The 18469-nt window shown below is 40.7% G+C and overlaps 1 protein-coding gene across 10 annotated transcripts in view; it reads right to left on the bottom strand.

Annotated features, from left to right (window-relative positions):
- The window catches only part of DLG2 (discs large MAGUK scaffold protein 2), a 994028-nt gene that overhangs the window by 975140 nt on the left and 419 nt on the right, over positions 1-18469 (bottom strand). For all 10 annotated transcript variants that reach the window (XM_048939920.1, XM_048939896.1, XM_048940083.1 and 7 more), the window contains exons 2-3: positions 17161-18224; positions 3441-3572 (exon numbers count right to left, since the gene is read on the bottom strand). In XM_048939920.1, the coding sequence (XP_048795877.1) occupies positions 3441-3572; positions 17161-17179 (151 nt within the window). In that variant the 5' untranslated portion in view covers positions 17180-18224. The remainder of the gene's footprint in view (positions 1-3440; positions 3573-17160; positions 18225-18469) is intronic.

Here is an 18469-nt window from a genome sequence, read left to right on the forward strand (position 1 = left end):
TACAGATTGGGTTTATCCGAATTTTAGAAAAACCTATCGAGATTAGATTGTACCTAATACTGCCTAAGATGATTACAGCTATTTGTGGCACTTTAATTCCTGCTAGAAACAAAATGATGTTTTATAGGGATGTATCCAGAAAAAAAAACAAAAAACAAACAAAAAAAACCACAAAACACAACAAAACAAACCAAGCCCCCAAAAACCAAACTCTGACATAACCCTCTTTCATCCATTCCCATTTCACAGAACAGCCCTCTAAGCTATCAAATGATGCACTTTTCTTAATGAAATGAAGACTAGGCGTACATATAGCAGAGGATTTTAGAAATGCATTACACTAAACCGGGTTTTCTTCATAAAGAACAGAACTGAAAAAAAACCTTTTGTACTTTTGACACGTCCAGATGTTCGTTATTACTCTCTTCCCTGGTTTTCCTCTCTCTTATCTCTTGGGGCTTCAAGATGCCCCATTAAGAGACAATCCTAACAAATGAAACATTTGGATTTCTGCAGGTTTCATTTCCTTTTCCTTAGAGGGTTACTTCTGAAAAAATAAATGTTCCCATCACAGCAAAACATGCTACAACTTGAGAGGATCCCGTGAATCCGACGCTTTGTAGCTAAAAAGCCAAAATCCTTATGAGCTCAGAGTAGGCACAGTACTTTAACTCCTCTTCTTGCCATGCCTAGAAGGATTAGTACAGTCTTTTTGGTAAAAACAATTTGGATTGACCGGATTTTCAAAGAATTGTGTTGGGGCCACTTGAGTATAACAGGGCTCCAGAGACTGCAGCTGCACATGTTGCTTTGAAAATGTGCCTCTTGGCAATGAATTCAGCTGTAACTCCACATAGCGATGCTAACAAGAAGTCCAGCAACAAGGGCAGCCTTAAGGGAGAAGGAGATGCTTTGAACCCAAATTAAAATGCAAAAGGACAGTCCATCAATAATCCTTTTGTAAAACACTTACGGACATTTTACTTCCATCTTTGCTGTCACTTCATCCATGTGTAGAATGTGTTCAGAAAATATTGAGTCCTTACTTTTCTCGTGTTACTCAAAAAAAAAAAAAAAATCAGATGCACAACAAGAGCCCAAGCTCAAACATGGCTGGTAGAATCAAATGACACGGGCATAAATCTCAGAACAAAAGGAAGCAGACAACACACCAACATAGGTGCTCAGAATTGAAAAGCACCTTTAGCTCTATTTATTCCTCTTTATTGGTTCCTGTAATAGTCGAAGATATCCTACAGATTTTTAAAGAATTTTGGACACAAACCAGATTGTAAAGGGCAGGGATGGTTACAGTAGCTGAATTTGTTTGTAAAGGAATCAAATTCTGCTGAAGCCGCAAGAGCTACAAGAATTGAATTTAGAACTTGAAATAATACTGACTTCATGGCTGGTAGGATTGGGCATTCAAGTTAATCTTATGCATCCAAGATAAAATTTCTGTAAAATAATAATGTGGGGTTTTTTGGTAACTATTACAGCCTAAATAATCGAAATGAATTCCCAGTAAAATCAGACATTTGACCATTATATAGACGAGATCAAATTTTGGAAAGTGTTGAAAAATCAAATTCTGAAAATTATATCTAATTATGATTAGAAACTCAAAAATGGACGCTGTCAAGACATTCTGTAAATATAAAAGCAAATGTATTTTAGTCACAGAGAAATTAAAATGAGACCAAGAGATTTGCTTTCAGTGTATCTTTGTATTGTCACATTCAGAGATGAATGGAAGAAACTGACAGGAAGTTAAAATAGATGTAATGGAAATGTTGTGGGTTTTTTTAAAGAAGGATTATGCAACAACATCGTTACTGATTGTGTAATAATGGTCATCGTTCACACTTAAAATATTGAGAGGTCACTCTTTCATGTTATTCCATAATCTAGACCAACCAAATAGCAAACCGAATGTAATCATGAGAAACGTTGAACATGTTTTGCAATTCTCAAATCTCTTTTATACAAACAAGCATTGGAGGACAACGAAAATACATCCAAGGGCCTACAATTAAAATTATGTCTCACTTCCATACCACTGTATTCCTCAATTAGTTACAATGGCAATAAAAATATTTTGTTTGGTCTTTATATTCGACCTTCATGTAATTCTTCCCAGACCTCCTTCATCTTCACAGATGTAGCATGATATTGATGTGCTTCTACTTTCATGATGTATAACCAATTTTTTCCCTAACTGCTGCACTTTGTAGCTCTACAACATGCACAGGTGGTACTCTGGATTCAAACAACCAAAACTTGAAGATATACGTGGTTCAACGGCTGTAATTTGTGCTAAGAAATGCTCCCTTCCACTAAATCTGCGCAAAAGTTACACATTTTTGTGAAGAAATGAAAAACTGAGGAGACAATGCAATGTGAGTAACAGGGAAGAGCGAGGCAGAGCAAGGATGACACAGCTATTTTCACCACATGTCAGGACTGGCAGCATGAACTCATGGAGATAGGACAATAGGGGCTACAGCCACACGGGCAAGTTCATGACCATGAAAGCATTACTTTATATATTGTAACTCAAAGAAGTTATTTTATATAAATCTCCAACACACCACGTGCTCCATTTGAACATAAGTTGTCATCTACAAGGTGAAAGAGGGACTCTTAAGTTCTGCACTACGAGAGTGGTGAGGTGCTGGAACAGCTGCCCAGAGAGGTTGTGGATGCCCCGTTCCTGGAGGTGTTCAAGGCCAGGTTGGATGGGGCCCTGGGCAGCCTGGTCTGGTATTAAATGGGGAGGTTGGTGACCTTGCATGGGGCAGGGGGTTGGAGATTCATGATCCTTGAGGTCCCTTCCAACCCTGGCTATTCTGTGATTCTGTGACTCTCAAGTAAATGGAACAAAACTGAGTGATACACCAAACTTGTCTATTTGAACAATGACATGGATGGGAACATTCAGTCAAAGCTTCACTGTGTCCTTGAGCAATTTTCTTCACTAATTTCTGAGCTTCTCTAGCTGACACTTCTCGTAAAAACATAATGCAAAAGACACAAAGATTTTAGATGACATTCTGCACCAGCAAAATCTATGGAACTGTATCCATTTACCTGTGTGGAGATGCATCTGCACATTCAAGTTAGCATGAACAATTCTGCTATACCCTTTTCAATAATTTCCTTTAAACAAAGGGAAGTGGCAAGGTTTAAGAATAACCATTCAACACCCTATCTTGCGTCAATTTTTTGTTGCACATTCCTTTACAACTAATATGGTGATACTTTTGAAATATCAGGACAGTGAGTTTCTTCACAGAGCACCTCTCTGGGTGGGGATCATCTCATCTCAACGTTGCCTTATAAAGACAAATTAAATAGTGTATGATAAGAAGGAAGTTACTATGGCTGACCTAGGTCTGTCCTACAAGAGCGCATATGTAGCATCAAATATTAGTACCTACCTAGAAGTGCCTGAAACAAGCTGCTCTTAAAGATGCCCATCACCTTCCTGATGGCTTTTTTCAGTTGTTGCTCTTCTGGCTTCCTCAGTTTTTTACAGTATTCTTCCAGCAGCACTAGAGCTCGGTCAGTGTCTGAAAGTGAACAAGTACAAAGACAGTTTTTATTCACTCAGGGAAGTATCTAAACACCCAGATAGTGACACTATTTCTAAAGGCATTGTTCACACATGTAAGGAATATTAACATCAAATAGTTCTGCATGAGGTGCATGCAATGAGCATTACAACATAAGCAAAATGGAGAGAATAACCCAACACTAGAACAGGGAGATTACTGCATATCTTTTGAATAACGTCTACAAGTGTTTAACTTTCATTTATCCAAAACCAGCTGGAAGTTATGGGTTTTGAACCAAATTGCAAGTTGCAGAAGCTACATAATTATAGGCAATAACCATTATGGATATTTGTTCAGGAAAACTGGCCTTAAAACATATTCAGAGAAGACACGAAAATCTTCGCTTGGCATCTGAAGCATTCAGTTTCTTTGTTCTCTGAATAGCAAATGCGTATCTGAAAGGCAGGTGTCCAAGAGGGCTATTTTTGTTCCCTCAATACATATAATTGCTGTCTACCTCTTTGGTTAAATGAGACTTTGATAGCAGACTTGCATTCATGTGTTGGCTCCAGTGTAGCAATCCTGCCTTCTGTAGGAGCCCAGGAAAACAGAGCTCTCTTCTTGCTGCTACTGTTTTTGTATAGCCATTTGCCAAGAGCATGAGCATCACAAAATTGTATGAAATCCAAACATCATTATTTTATATATACAATAAAGTACTACAAATTAGACTTAGAATTAGTCTTCACCTTTCCTTCACTCATCCTAAGCAGAAATGTCCACATACATAAGTGACACTGAGATGTTTGCACACACTTTTGTAATTCTATTGCTACCAAGTGTGCAGTAAGATTCCCAAGCAGTTAAAGAAATGAAATGACTGCCTCAGTATAAATTTCTTATCATAAAATAGATTGCTTTTATCAATTTTGTTTTTTTTTTTTCTAAGTATCTGAAAGCAAACTTCTTTTTCTGTGCATAAAAATTGATTGTCTTTGCCAAGGATCTTGAATGGGATCCTTGTAGTGTGGGCCTTGTGGTGTGATAATTGAATGAGTTTACAGTATGGGAAGAGACATAACTTCTATTCTGTGAGCTGGTATCATTCTCCAGTTGGAAAAGGGGAAATATTTAATGAATGATTAATGTCTAGGAATATGTAATTTCTTTCACCTCATAGAAATCTGTCTGACCACAAGCATTTTATCAGAGAAAAATAAAATGAAGAAAAAGCAATGGGAATTAAATACATATATTTAATTATGGTTGTATATAAATACATATGCACACATCCCATACGTCTGATAAGGGAACATTCTATAGCAGTGTAGACACTCCGACTGCAAGGAGCTCAAGATCTCTGCTGCAATCCCACCTGGAGCGACCACTTCTTCAAAGAGCTGTCACAAGGGAAGAAAGGGTTTGGCAACTGCCTGGCTTTGACCTAAGGCAGCCATTGAGCTTAGGGCCTACGTACAATGTACAGAGAAAAATCAGCTCTTTTAAAGGCCAGTTCAGAATATCTGGGCTTGGATCCCTCCATGAATCATCCTCAAAAATTGTTTTTCCTACTGATTACAACACACAAAGGAGATCAATTCTCCCGAGGCTAGAAAAAGCCTTTGTGCACAACTGCTTTCTCCCCAGGGTGCTGCACTGCAAACAGTCCTTGCCAGGCTGGAGTTTTTGGGGTAGAGGAAGTAACACACAAAACCATTCATAAGCACAGCCAATGCAAGGAGCAGAAAGCAAAACTGCCTTTTAACAATCTGCCAAACCAGACCAACCTACTGGTCAGGCACTATCCAAATCAAAAGCATGGCCCCAAAACAAAGTTCTGGTCCAAGTGGTGTATGGTTGGGATGTCCCAGAATTAATTCTACATACAAGCTCAGCTACTTTTGCTTCGAAAACCTCAATGACATCATACTTTTCACTGAACTCAGAACAGTGTGACCTATCCTGTCTTCTGGACTTGCACATTCAACCCAATGCAACCCAAGTAAATACATGAATGAAGTGTAGCTTCAGCGTAATGTACAGAGAAGTTTTCCAAGGATATTGCCAACAAGAAATGAAGCCTTACATGGAAACAGGTATAGAGCAAGGTGTATTATGCATCAGGAGATGAACTTCTCACCAACTGAAAATTGTTTCTTAAAGCACCGCTCTTAAATTGTAAGCTAATATGAAAGACTGAATGTCACAGTTACAAAAATTAAAAGCAAGAAAGGAAATTCCGTAATTAATTTTCTTTATCATTTACTTTGATATAGTGATGTAAAAATCAATTCTACCTTAGCTATGCCTCAGGGTCCATATCTGAGATCTGCATGCCACATACAATGCTAATCACTACCTGGAATTAGACATTTCCTTTATCTTCTGGTTTGATTCAGGATCTTTGCCATGTTCTTGCTATTTACAGCTTGATTTTAGAACCACTGAAAGTCCATACAGGCAAGGAGATACTGAAAAAATTGAGTTTCAGTTTGTTCACTGAAAATGTAACAGGTGGGCACTCCACTTTTGGATAAATTATTGTATAGGGGACTGGAAATCTTAATGGAATTTTGTACACCAGTACTGAGTTACGTGCTTGCATGATGCAGGTACATTGCCAGTGTGTTTGTGAGGACACTCATACAGCTGCTCAGCAAAAAAAGCACACAAATGCTGTGAAATCAGAATCATTATTATAAAAGTACTTTATATTGGTATGACCAACCCCACAGCTGCAGCACCACAAAGGAACAAGCTCTATGGTGTGTTTAGAAATGCCTGGCACAGAATTACGGAGCACCCTCAGTTGAAAGGGACCCACAAAGGCCATCGAGTTGAACCCCAAACTCAGCACAGGACCACCCTAAATCCAAACCCAATGTCTGACAGTGGTGTCCAGATGCTCCCTGAGCTCTGACAGCTTGGGGCCGTGTCCACTGCCGTGGGCAGTTATTCCATGCCCATCACCCTGTGGGGCAGAACCTTTCCCTGCCCCTCCTCTGAAGCAGCTCCCCTGCAATGAACAGGGGCACCCACAGCTCCATCAGGTGCTCAGAGCCCCATCCAACCTGACCTTGAGTGACTCTGGGAATGGGGCATCCACCACCCCTCTGTGCAACATGTTCCAGTTCCTCACTACCACCCTTACTGTAGTAACCCTCTTCCTTATGTCCAGTCTGAATCTTCTCTCTTTTAGTTTCAAACCTTTTCCTCTTGTCCTACCACCACACACCCTTATACAGTCTGTCCCATTCTTTTTTACAGTCTTTTACCTCTTCAGATACAGAAAAGCTGCTCTCAGGTCTCCCAGACTGAACAGCCCCAGTTCTTTTTGAAGCTAATTTAGGAGTAACTATGAATTTCACTAATTAAATCAGAAAATATTTGATTAACATGATTAATTGAAGCTACACGAGAAAGAGAAAACTGATTCAGAACCAGCTGTTGAGAAGCTCCACTCTCAAAACACAAACCAGCGTATGCTGAACAGTGATGACCTAAAAAAGAGAAGACAGAATCCACCCAGAATTCAAAGAAATGTTGTCATGCTCCTATTTTCAATCTCCTACATGTCCTCCTGGCCGCCACAAAACCATAACAACAGCATACTAGCCAACACCAATCATTATTTTAGAAAAACTGCAGTGCTTTGAATACCCGCAAACCTCCTGGGGGCTGCTGCTGCTTCTAATTCCTGCTATGAAACAAGACAGTTTAAAAAAATTGAGAGAAAGTAAGAGCAAATACGATGCCAAACTTATTAGGGACTGGAAAATTCAGCCTTCTACATGCAAGAGATTGCAGTCAGATGGAAAAAACACTCTGCATCACAAGGCAGTGTCAAGTGACCACTGACACCCAGAGAGCACCAGATTTGCTCAGAATCTCAGATAGTTTCTCAATAAGTTTAGTATCACATTTGCATTTATTTGCCCTTATTAGCATCAAACATGGGTTGAACCATAGAATGGCTTGGATTGGAAGGGACCTCAAGGATCATGAAGCTCCAACCCCCCGCCACATGCAGGGTCACCAACCTCCACATTTAATACCAGCCCAGGCTGCCCAGGGCCCCATCCAACCTGGCCTTGAACACCTCCAGGGACGGGGCATCCACAGCCTCTCTGTGCAGCTGTTCCAGCACCTCACCACTCTCTGGGTAAAGAACTTCCCCCTGACATCCAACCTAAATCTTCCCTCCCTCAACGTAAAACCATTTCCCTTTGTCCTGCTATTAACTAGGCTTTCAAAGAGTTGAATTTTGGCCAGCCTTGCATGCAGTCAGTAGTTGGCCTCCTCCTGGGTCTCCACCACCTGGCAATATTCAGTGACTTTGTGACTCTATGAACTACAAGATTTTGGGGGTAAACAGTGTTGACTTAAAATAATTAAACATTATTATTATTTCCTCAGTGAGAGCTGTTGAAGTCGAGCTGAGATCTAACTCTTGTTGAGTTTATAAAATAAAGGGGTTTTTTACTTCAATTTTTCATTTTAATTGTGTCTACAACCTTTCCAAAAAGGGATTTTAATTACTTCTGATTTGCAAAGTCACCTTAGCATAGGTGACTTAAAAAAAAAAAAACAAAAAATATGCCCGCATATTTCAAGAGACTCTTTCCAGTTTTTGGGGAATCAGAATTGGGAAAATGTAGGGCAGTAAAGCTGGAAAAGGCATGAAAAATGGGGGAGGAAAAAGGCAGCAGCCAAAATAGAAGTGAGAAATGTAATCAGAGCACTGAGGAGTGCAAGGAAATATTCACAGTGAACTTCAATAACTTTAAGTGAAAACGGTCTCCAAAACTACTACTACTTCGGAATCCAAACCTTTCTTTAGATGAGCACTGACAGAACAGCCAAGAGGTCTGAGCAAACACCATGCCCTTACCTCTGTCATTTTGAGATCTCAATTTGATCCTGTGCTCTGGAAACCTCAAAATTTTGAAATGAGTTCTCATAGATCAAAAGGAGGGCATGCAATATTTTCTTTTAAGTTCCAGATATCCCTGGGTCTGATCCAAGCCTCAGCCATCAGCCACTCATTTACCTTTCTTCATTTCCACACACAACAGCAAGCACAAAGGAATGAATCCTATTAGAACACCATGTTCTGTGCACAGGCCTGGGCTTCAGAACTCCTACAGGAGACGGCATTTTCAAATTCAAATTGCAGGTTATAATGCTGCAAAAGCCTTGAGAAATAGTATAGAAATGGCAATAATTATATTAATACATATACCTACAAACGAGATGCACAAAAAAATCTACCAGATTGCACAGAGGGACAGTGGATGGGGAATAGATGGCTCTGTACAAACTAGAAATCCCTCAGCAGCTCCGGCCCTTCATAGCTGCAACAGGGCTTTAATAAATCCTCACCATATGGGTTATGCAACCTCAAGGAAACATAAGATATGATGTATCTGAGAAATATACTATCACCAATGTGCTGAGTACTCCCAACAAACAAGTAAAGGGGTTAAAAATAACAGTCCTTGGGAGTGTGCGTGGCAAGTAAACCCATCTACTGTCCTACTAAGGGAACCAGGGGGACAGAAAAAGGGGGATTAATTACTCGAGTCATTACCAGGCAGGCTTATTGCAGTGGTTTCAGCTTCTAGGAAGCAGCCGGGGCAGCTGCCACAGGGCTATGAAGATTAAATGTGAGTCAGCAGAGAGACTCTCTCTCAAGGAATGAGATGTAAAGTTAAGTTTTTGCTCTGAGTCACCCTACTGAGAAACCAATCACTCTCCATTAAATGTATAAAGAAGCATAACCTTCTGAAATTAATCTTAGCCTTGGTGAATTCTCTGTCTTCCTGCAAAACATAAATCTAGGAGCAGGTTAGTTGTGAAGAGGTACCATTTCAGACCTTGATGCTTTTAGCAGCCAAGATATGGCTCAGATTTTTAGCAAGAATTGCTGTGCAAGTACAACAGCACAGAACAGAGCAACACTGCACACACAGCTATGCTAAAACATCCAAACACCAAGCGAGATTGGACTCGAAGGAGGTCAGGAGCTCTGCACTAAGCTGTGTTAACATGCAGTTGTGTTCCTGCAGCTCTCCGTGTACCAAACAGTCAGAGCAAAAGGCAGCAATCAGATGGCAGAAACTGCACAGCAGCCTCTTCTCCCAGAATATTGATTTGTGAAAATGATGCAAGGAACAGGGCTAAACGCTCTGCAAGTGAGATTGCTGAGAAGGGCAGGAGTTACACTGCGATCTGTCAGCCGGATGCTCTGAGAAATGGAAATTGCAGATACACAGAGCCTGGAGGAGCCCCATGAAGGCTTTTCTATCTACCTCCCTGCTGGGCAGGACCTAACTTCACTGCTAACCTCCTGCAATGTCCACAGCAGCTAATTTCAGCACTTAATGATGCAATTGATACATATATATTTATTTATTTTTATTTTTTGCTACATAATTTCCATCTTTTTAATTATAATTTAGGACAACTTACTTCTTGTCCTCCAGATGCCAATGTAGAAAACAAACCATCGCTCCCTTTGTAGCCTGTTCTATGCAGTGTGACTTGTCATATCCTTCCCCTGCTTATTCTCCTTTCCAGGCTAACCAGTTCCAGTCCTTGCAAATTTGGTACATGGTTTACATTTCCAAAGCCTTTTATTCTCTCTTCTGGAATTAAATTTCTCTTAAAGCACAGTTTCTAAACCCTGACTGAAGACTGAGTAGTGCCACAGAACACAGAGTGGTGGACGAAGCTGAACAGGACTGTCAGCTTTATGAAACACAGCACGAACACAAATGCAATAAAAGAATGCTTGAGATCCTTTTGTTGTTGTTTCTTTTTTTTAGCATGTTCGTTAAGAATCAGACTTTATGGGTCTTGAAGAACAAATTCAGTTTTCAGTGCTGATTAGCTGTAATGAAAGCTTGCTGTCTGAGTATCTTCACACTTGGTTTTACAACACATAACCATACATCTGTTCTGTTTAACCACTACTTTCACTTTTTTTTTTTAAAGTTTTAAATATAGTCCTTTAAACTTGATTAAATGTACATAAGGAACAGGATAACTATATAAAGATCAGGTAGGGACTGGCTCACCTTGAAACCAGATTTTTCTCCAGCACTTCTGCTGAAGGAAAAGCACCTTGCAACCAGAGCTGCATTCCTAGTGCCCCAAGCTCCATCTGAGCAGATGGGAATAGCTTACCCTGCAACCCCACAGACACCCTTCCCTTACTCACCTCTTCCTGTAAAACTACAATCAACTCTCCAAAATTTAATAATTAGTGCATAATCTGTTTGTTTTCTGTATCACCATTTTATCTTTATAACAAGGAAGAGTCCACTTATTCCTCACTGTTGGCTCATTCTGGGACCTGGTGTCTACTAGGTCACTTCTTTTTAGGGACTGCAGAAGGGTTCAGCAGCTGATAGGGCAGCTGAAGGGTTTAGCTGCTGTTATCAGCTGCTGATTCCATTTGGGCCAGTCCCATTTCCAAGTGAGCTCTTTTTTTCCTAGCTACATTGAAGGTAATGTGGGGCCTGTTTGTGGGTGATGTTTTCTCACATTTCTTGTCCTGGCTACACAGATTGTTAATGTCTCAGCTTCTAAAATGAACAGGTTCTGGAGCCCTGAAACTGTTCTAGAATTAGAAAAACCCAACAAGTGTAATTAGCTTCACCTGAGCTTCTTATGTCTGCCTTTCAAGTGTCACAGTGTTCGAATCTAAGTGTAAAAATCAGTGATGTAAATATGAAGACAGAATGAAAACGAAGCCACACACCCCAAAACGATGTAACACCCAATGAAATCCTCTTATTTGTGCAGTAAAACAAAGGCACCTTCACAAAGTTTAACAGCCACAGAAAAAAAAATTCAAGAGCCCTGCTTGCAGAGCTTACAATGCAGTTGTATGTCATACACAAGACTAGTGGAACTTGATGTATAGTTGTAAGAGTGAAAACCAGGAGTTACACCATGCAGCTGCTGTGTACGTTTTCACTTTAAAAGAACATTCAAAATCAAAATTAACATAAATGTGAGAACTGGAATGAGGCAGAAAGCAAACAGAAAGGAGTCTGTTCCTGAATAAAGGACTTCCAAACTCACACAACAGAATTATTGTTTCACATGAAAGAAAACAATGTGGAATTAAGAAAACTCAGATCTAATCCAGTAACACTGACATAAAGTGGAACAGAATGGAATGACATTGTGCTTTTATTTATTACTAAAACACACAGTATGAGCTCACATTTACCCAGAACCTTTGTATGAGAGTAGAGACTCTGAGCTGATGAACAAAACACATCCCCTCTGGGCAACAACAGCAAACTATGTTCAGAACGTTTGGCAATTACATCTGTAAATCTCTTTGCGTTACTTGTGGTGGGATTTTTACTTTTTTTTTAAAGCACAGCTTAGCATGCATCCATCTGCAAGTGCAGAAGTGTAGTGCACAACACCAAGAACTCAGCTGGAAGGAGACTGGAATTGCTCCAGGATGCTGCAGTGATGTTGGTTAGTACTGTTGTCACCCCTCAGGTCACAGAATCATAGAATGGCTTGGGTTGGAAGGGACCTCAAGGATCATGAAGCTCCAACCCCCTGCCACACTCAGGGCCACCAACCTCCACATTTAATACCAGCCCAGGCTGCCCAGGGCCCCATCCAACCTGGCCTTGAACACCTCCAGGGATGGACGGGGCATCCACAGCCTCTCTGGGCTGCTGTTCCAGCACCTCACCACTCTCTGAGTAAAGAACTTCCCCCTGACATCCAACCTAAATCTTCCCTCCCTCAACTTCAAACCATTTCCCCTCGTCCTGCAGTTATCAACCCTTTCAAAGAGTTGATTCCCCTCCTGTTTGTAGGCTCCCTTCAGGTACTGAAAGGCTGCAATGAGGTCACCCCGCAGCCTTCTTTTCTCCAGGCTGAACAAGCCCAGCTCCCTCAGCCTGTCTTCATAGGGGAGGTGCTCCAGCCCTCTGATCATCTTTGTGGCTCTCCTCTGGACCCTCTCCAATAGCTTCCAAGGCAGCCCTGGTTATTTCTGGGATGAATTCCCTTATTTGGCAATCAGGTATGAATTCAGCTTTTTCCCCCCATGGTCACCCTCTCCCATCTAACTTTGCCATCTGGAACAAATTCAGAAGGAAAGAAGGGAGGCTGAGAAGGAAAAAAAATGTGCTTATCATGCAAGACAACATTGCTTCCACTGAATGCAATATGCATTTAACAGGAACTGAGGAGAGGATGCACAGCTGCCTCTTGTTTCTATCAACAGTATGGTCGCTTCCAATTCTAGTGACTAACAGTACAAGAATTTATATCACTTTTCACCATAAAAATAATGAATGCTGTTAATTTATAGCACTCACAGAACACACGTCAGAGGTCTTGAGGACCTCAGAAAATGAGATTTTTTTTCCTCCCACTAAAATTTAAAGGAGAGGCTGAGCATCATCTCACTGAGCCACGTCGGTCAGTGTGGCTACCCTGTGCTCCCTCTACAAACCTTAGAGAGCAATTTTCTGCTACATGTCCCACTCTTGGAAAACTGTTCTTTCCCCAGCCTGTAAAGCTAGCCTTCATCTTTGCACTGCTTCCCATCAATTCACTGTGATAACTAAGATGAAAAAGGTGGCTTTTTAGCCATGTACTTATTTGAGAACATTTATTCAGCAGCTGAAATGACGAACAGCCTGTAATACTTACTAGAAGGAAAAGGGAAACAAAAATCCCCTACTTCAATATCACTGGGTTTCCTGCTTAGTAGGCTGTAAGGAGACTGCAACTGTGTCCACTAACACTTCTGAGCACCCAAAGTTACAATTTTAAATTAAAATGTTGTTATTTAAAAAGAAACATAGTGCACAAAGAACTTCAGTACATTAACAGAAGCTAAATTTCCTGGCCCATAATATATTTTGCTTTAAGAATTCCTGCTCAGTTGTTTTTAGACCTCTTCAACAGACCAGACACGTAAAATTAGCATTATCACTGTATATTCAGCATTTCCTAAAGCACATCTATCAGATTCTCCTAAATGGCAGCTGTAGTCCACTGAGAATCAGATCAATGCTTTTTAATTCTTCCTGTTGGTTGCCTTAATACGTCCTTGAAAGCATTTCCTTATACAAGAGGTATGATGAAATATAAATTATCATAGGCCAAAAAGAACCAGAATGCCTTTCTATGTGCAGCCAAGCATCTAGAGGTTTAGTTCAGAGAAGAGGAGGCTCGGGGGAGACCTTAAATGTCTGACAGGAGGTGGTGGTGAGGTGGGGGCTGGCCTCTTCTCCCGGGTAACAGCGATAGAAGGAGAGGTAATGGCCTTAATTTGAGCCAGGGGAGGTTCAGCTTGGATGTTAGGAAAAAAATTCTCTGATAGCACTGCGGGACATGGTTTGTGGCCATGGTGGGGATGGGTTGATGGTTGGACTCGGTGATTTTAAAAGTGTTTTCCAACCTTAATGAATCTATGCTGGGGTCTCTGCCACATCCACGTCAATTGCAAGCAGGGTTCAAGACTGGAATCTGGTCTCACCTTCATAAAGGAGCATGGATCTACTTTGCTCTTTCTGTCACTGTGAAAGATGTGAAGGAGTTGCAGTAACATTTTACCATATTTCCGTATTTTGTGCATGAAACCAACACTCATGCACTTGCAAGTCTAAATACAGTGCCTTAGGGTTATCAAAAATCAAAAGGGCTAAGTAACTCTGGGAGGGAGGAGGAGGAGAAATGTAAAAACTGTTTGAGAAGCTATCCTGGCTTAACAAGATTCTTCTGGGTGTCAGTACTACTTCATTTTGAAGCAAAGCTTTCCTCATGAAATTCCTTAAGTATTTAATGAACAGTTGTATTTAAACATACACTAGTTTATCTGTGAAAGCCCTGTTTCCCTCCAGAGTAAGCTGAGAAGAGAAAATCATGTCACTCCAGCTCGTCAGACAAGGGCAATCACAAATTGACATAAACACGATCAGAATCAGCAGCAAGCCCTTTTCTCCATGTACATAAGAAATCAGTGCTTCCTCTAAATTATAAATTTTGTTACTATTAAACTATTTTTCCTGCCTAAACAGGCCAGGACTGCCAATTTTAGGAGAATATTTTGATCAAATTCAAAATAGCAGCACCTAGAGAAGTTCTGAAATGCAGAGGGATGGTCCCTCTATTCTATTGCTGCTATTGCAGTGCATGATTTTGCACAGCCTAGAAGCACTCAGTGTCCCACTGAGATGTCTACAGATGGCATGGGAGAGGGAGACAGAAGACGTGAACTCCCAAATACTTACGACCAGAAAGGGAAAATAAATCATCAGCAGAAGGTGGAAACAAGTTGGACGTAAAGTCCAAATGGGAACAGAAAACAGGGAAAACACACTCAATCTCCTTTGGCCATAGGAATAGTATGGATTACTTGTAACAAAAGCAGATAGTTGGGTTTTTTGTTTGGTTTTTGGTTGTGTTTTTTTTTTTTTTGATAGTATGTATAAAGTGTTCAGAAAGATTTAATTACATTTAGGAACTCTATTGCATGGACTTAGGCTTAATTTTTGCCAAAAAGGCCATAAATTATGTCACACAAGCTAACAGTAAAGCTGCCGATTCACTAACATTTGTAATCCTGCATGCTTAAATACATTTGTAATACTCAGATACATTCACACTGGCAACTTCAGTATGCCAATAGTGATAGGACAAGGGGGAATGGTTTTAAACTAAGACAGGGAAGGTTTATGTTAGATTTTAGGAGGAAGTTTTTCTCACAGAGGGTGGTGACACACTGGAACAGGTTGCCCAAGGAGGCTGTGGATGCCCCATCCCTGGAGGCATTCAAGGCCAGGCTGGATGTGGCTCAGGGCAGCCTGGTCTGGTGGCTGGTGACCCTGCACATAGCAGGGGGTTGGAACTGGATGAGCACTGTGGTCCTTTTCAACCCAGGCCATTCTATCATTCTATGAGTCTATATAATAATACAAAGTCTTTCAGTGGCCGTTTCTGTCTCTTGAGATTGTATTTAGAAGCTGTCAAAGCATGTATTCTCACTGGGCAGGGGATTGGAACCAGATGGTCTTTGAGGTCCCTTCTAACACAAGCCATCCTGTGATTCTGTGACAGAAGGGGAAATTAAAGCCTTGATGTCCATTCAGACTGAAACAGACTTGTCTAGAAACAAACAAGAAATGCACTGATTTTTAAGGCCAGATTAGATTACCAATCTAATCTCCTGCATATTGGAGCCCCTATGATTTCACCCCCCAGAATCCTGCAGCAACTATTCTGAAACTGAAATGCAGCAAAACATCAGGCACAGAGATATCCTCAGTGTCAATCATCTGTTTCAAAGTCAACATAATAACCAAGAAGGCAGTCATACTTCTCCATCTGTGAACATGTATAGCAGGCAAGCCCTCACAGTACGTTAGGGTGATGTGTCTGCAGCACAGCAGTATGAATTAAGAATGACACTCCTCCACATACATTCCCATCATTACTACACACAATTCTAAGTAATTCCATGAATTGATGATGATCCATTCAGGTTTGAAAAATTTGTTCAGGTTTGAAAATTTGTTTCTGCACTGTCATCTATTAAAACAGAATCACAACATCTCATTCATTGTTATTAGTTTGAAAACACTGCCAGCAATCATGTGCTTTTATTACTACTTACACAGTAAATGTTAACTCATAACTGACACTGAGGGTGTGTTATCTAGAGGGAAAATAATGAGAAATCACATTAATTACATCCCCTTTCCTGTTGTCAAATGTTCACTTTTTGTTCCTCCCCCCCCAGTTTTGAGTTAAACCTAGGGACGTATCAACTCCAAGGACAGCTGGAGAGCTGGGCTGCATAGGAAAGGCTCACTTGTCATTTATCCTACTGGCACCTTCTGAAACTTTAAACAGGTACCACGTTTGCAGGGAACCAAACACAACCCAAGGTCTACAAGTGCTTTCAGAGTATGAATTTGCCCCAGTTCTTGTCTGAACACTGGAAAGCACATTTTCCAAAGCTGCTTTATACTTGCTCTGATTACAGACTTTGCAACATACTACAATCACAGATACATCACTTGTATAATGGATTAAGAAATGTAAACCAAAATTAATTAAAGAAAAAAAAAAAAAAAACACATTCAAATCTTCTTCAAAACACAACATTGGAACTTTTATTTAAAAATAGCACTGAAATTTTGTTTAGTTATTTGCTTACCCTGCTACTGATGGCTGATCTTTAACCCGCCAAACACATAAAGAATAGAGAACAGATTAAAGCCATGATCTGAATAGTAGTCAGTGTTTGTAAGAGAGGCTCCTCACAACAACAGACACCAAGCTCTCCCCTTGGTGCCTGTTCAAGATCTCTGAGGGCCGACATTTACAAAATAAAAACTTAAGGCCAAATTTGACAGCACACATTTAAAACTTTGCCATTTAAACATTCCTGCTGTAAAGCGCACAGATTTTCCTCCCATTTTCAGCGCTGAAGAGAAACAATTTCAATCCCCCAGCAAAGCTCTTTTAATTTCAAATTATAAGTAGCAGAAATCAACAACCTAACATAATGGAGATGCAAAATGAGATAGGAAGCTTCATAGCCCACCTTTCTTCTTGACTGGCATTCTTCTTCCTACTTCTGAATCTGGTTGCAAGCACTTATTTACAGGTATTAACGATGGAGCACTGCGAGATCAGGAACTGGCTATCTAGTGCAAAACACTTTTACAGTTCAGTTAGGAAATGCAACTTCAGTCTTCATTTCCAGCAATACTTGCTGTTTTTTCTTGTATTGGATTTCCGATGTTTCCCACAAATAAGAAAAAAAGGGGGAAAAAAAGCTTTTCGGATGTTTAAGAGATGCTTTCAATTTCTTTAAAATATATTTGATTCTATAAAAATACAAGAGAAAATGCTCCTTGACAATACAAAAACCCTATTGCAACTCCTCTTCCGGCAGCAAAGTTTGAAAATCAAAAGATTTTAAGTAATACAATTAAGGCACAGTCCATCTCTAGGCAGCTGTCTTAATGCTCCACCTGTACATGTTCAAGAACACGTTATTTGCAGGACAAAAACTCCCAAATAATCCAAATAAGGAGCAAGACAAAAAGCAATCCAAAGCGACTCTTTAAACTTCTTTCACTTCTTGAACGGATTTTGCTAGCTATGCATCGATCACACAGCAGACTGAAAAGGTCCCTTTTTCCTCACCAGACAACAGCCTTCCAATATCACCCTCTTACCCAATAGAAATCACCGGCCAGTCACTTTCATTTTTATTATCTGCAAGCCACCCAGCCTTACGGTCTTTAACGTCCCTCTGATCCTCCCATGTATTAAAAGAGAGGATTGAAAAGGAGGAAAGCAATCCCTCGACCTGGAATTATTAAAGTGACAGTGCTGCTCACTGGGCACTCTGGCAAAGCCGATCGCTTTATACCGGAGTCATTTACTTCGTGCCATTTCTTCCTTCTCACAGCAGCCACCTCGTCAAAGAGGGATAATGAGAATGAGGAGAAGAGCTTCACAAAAGGTTCATTTTCAGAGATAATGAAGGATCACTGAAAGAAAGAGCCAGCCATTAGATCAGTCCAGAGTTTCCCACTCAGAAGCGCAGCTGGTTGGCATCGACGTGAGCCTCTCTCTCTCTTTCTCTCCCCCCTTTTTCTGGAAAAACAAAAAGAGAGACACAGAACAGGAATAGATTTTTCTCATCTATCTCCTTAGGAAAAAGCTATGGAAAAGGTGGGCAGGCTCTGAGAGCTCTCCTTTCCCACACAGGGAGCCGGGACGCACGCACAGGGCTTTGGCTTCGCATCGTCTCCTTTAGGAGATGGAAACTGAACGCGTGAAGGGGGATGAGCATCACCAGAGATCCGCCCGTCCCGCTTTCCCAACCCCTCGCTTCTCCA

The sequence above is a fragment of the Lagopus muta genome, chromosome 1 (genome assembly GCF_023343835.1).
Source record: "Lagopus muta isolate bLagMut1 chromosome 1, bLagMut1 primary, whole genome shotgun sequence".
In the NCBI taxonomy this organism is placed as follows: Eukaryota; Metazoa; Chordata; class Aves; order Galliformes; family Phasianidae; genus Lagopus; species Lagopus muta.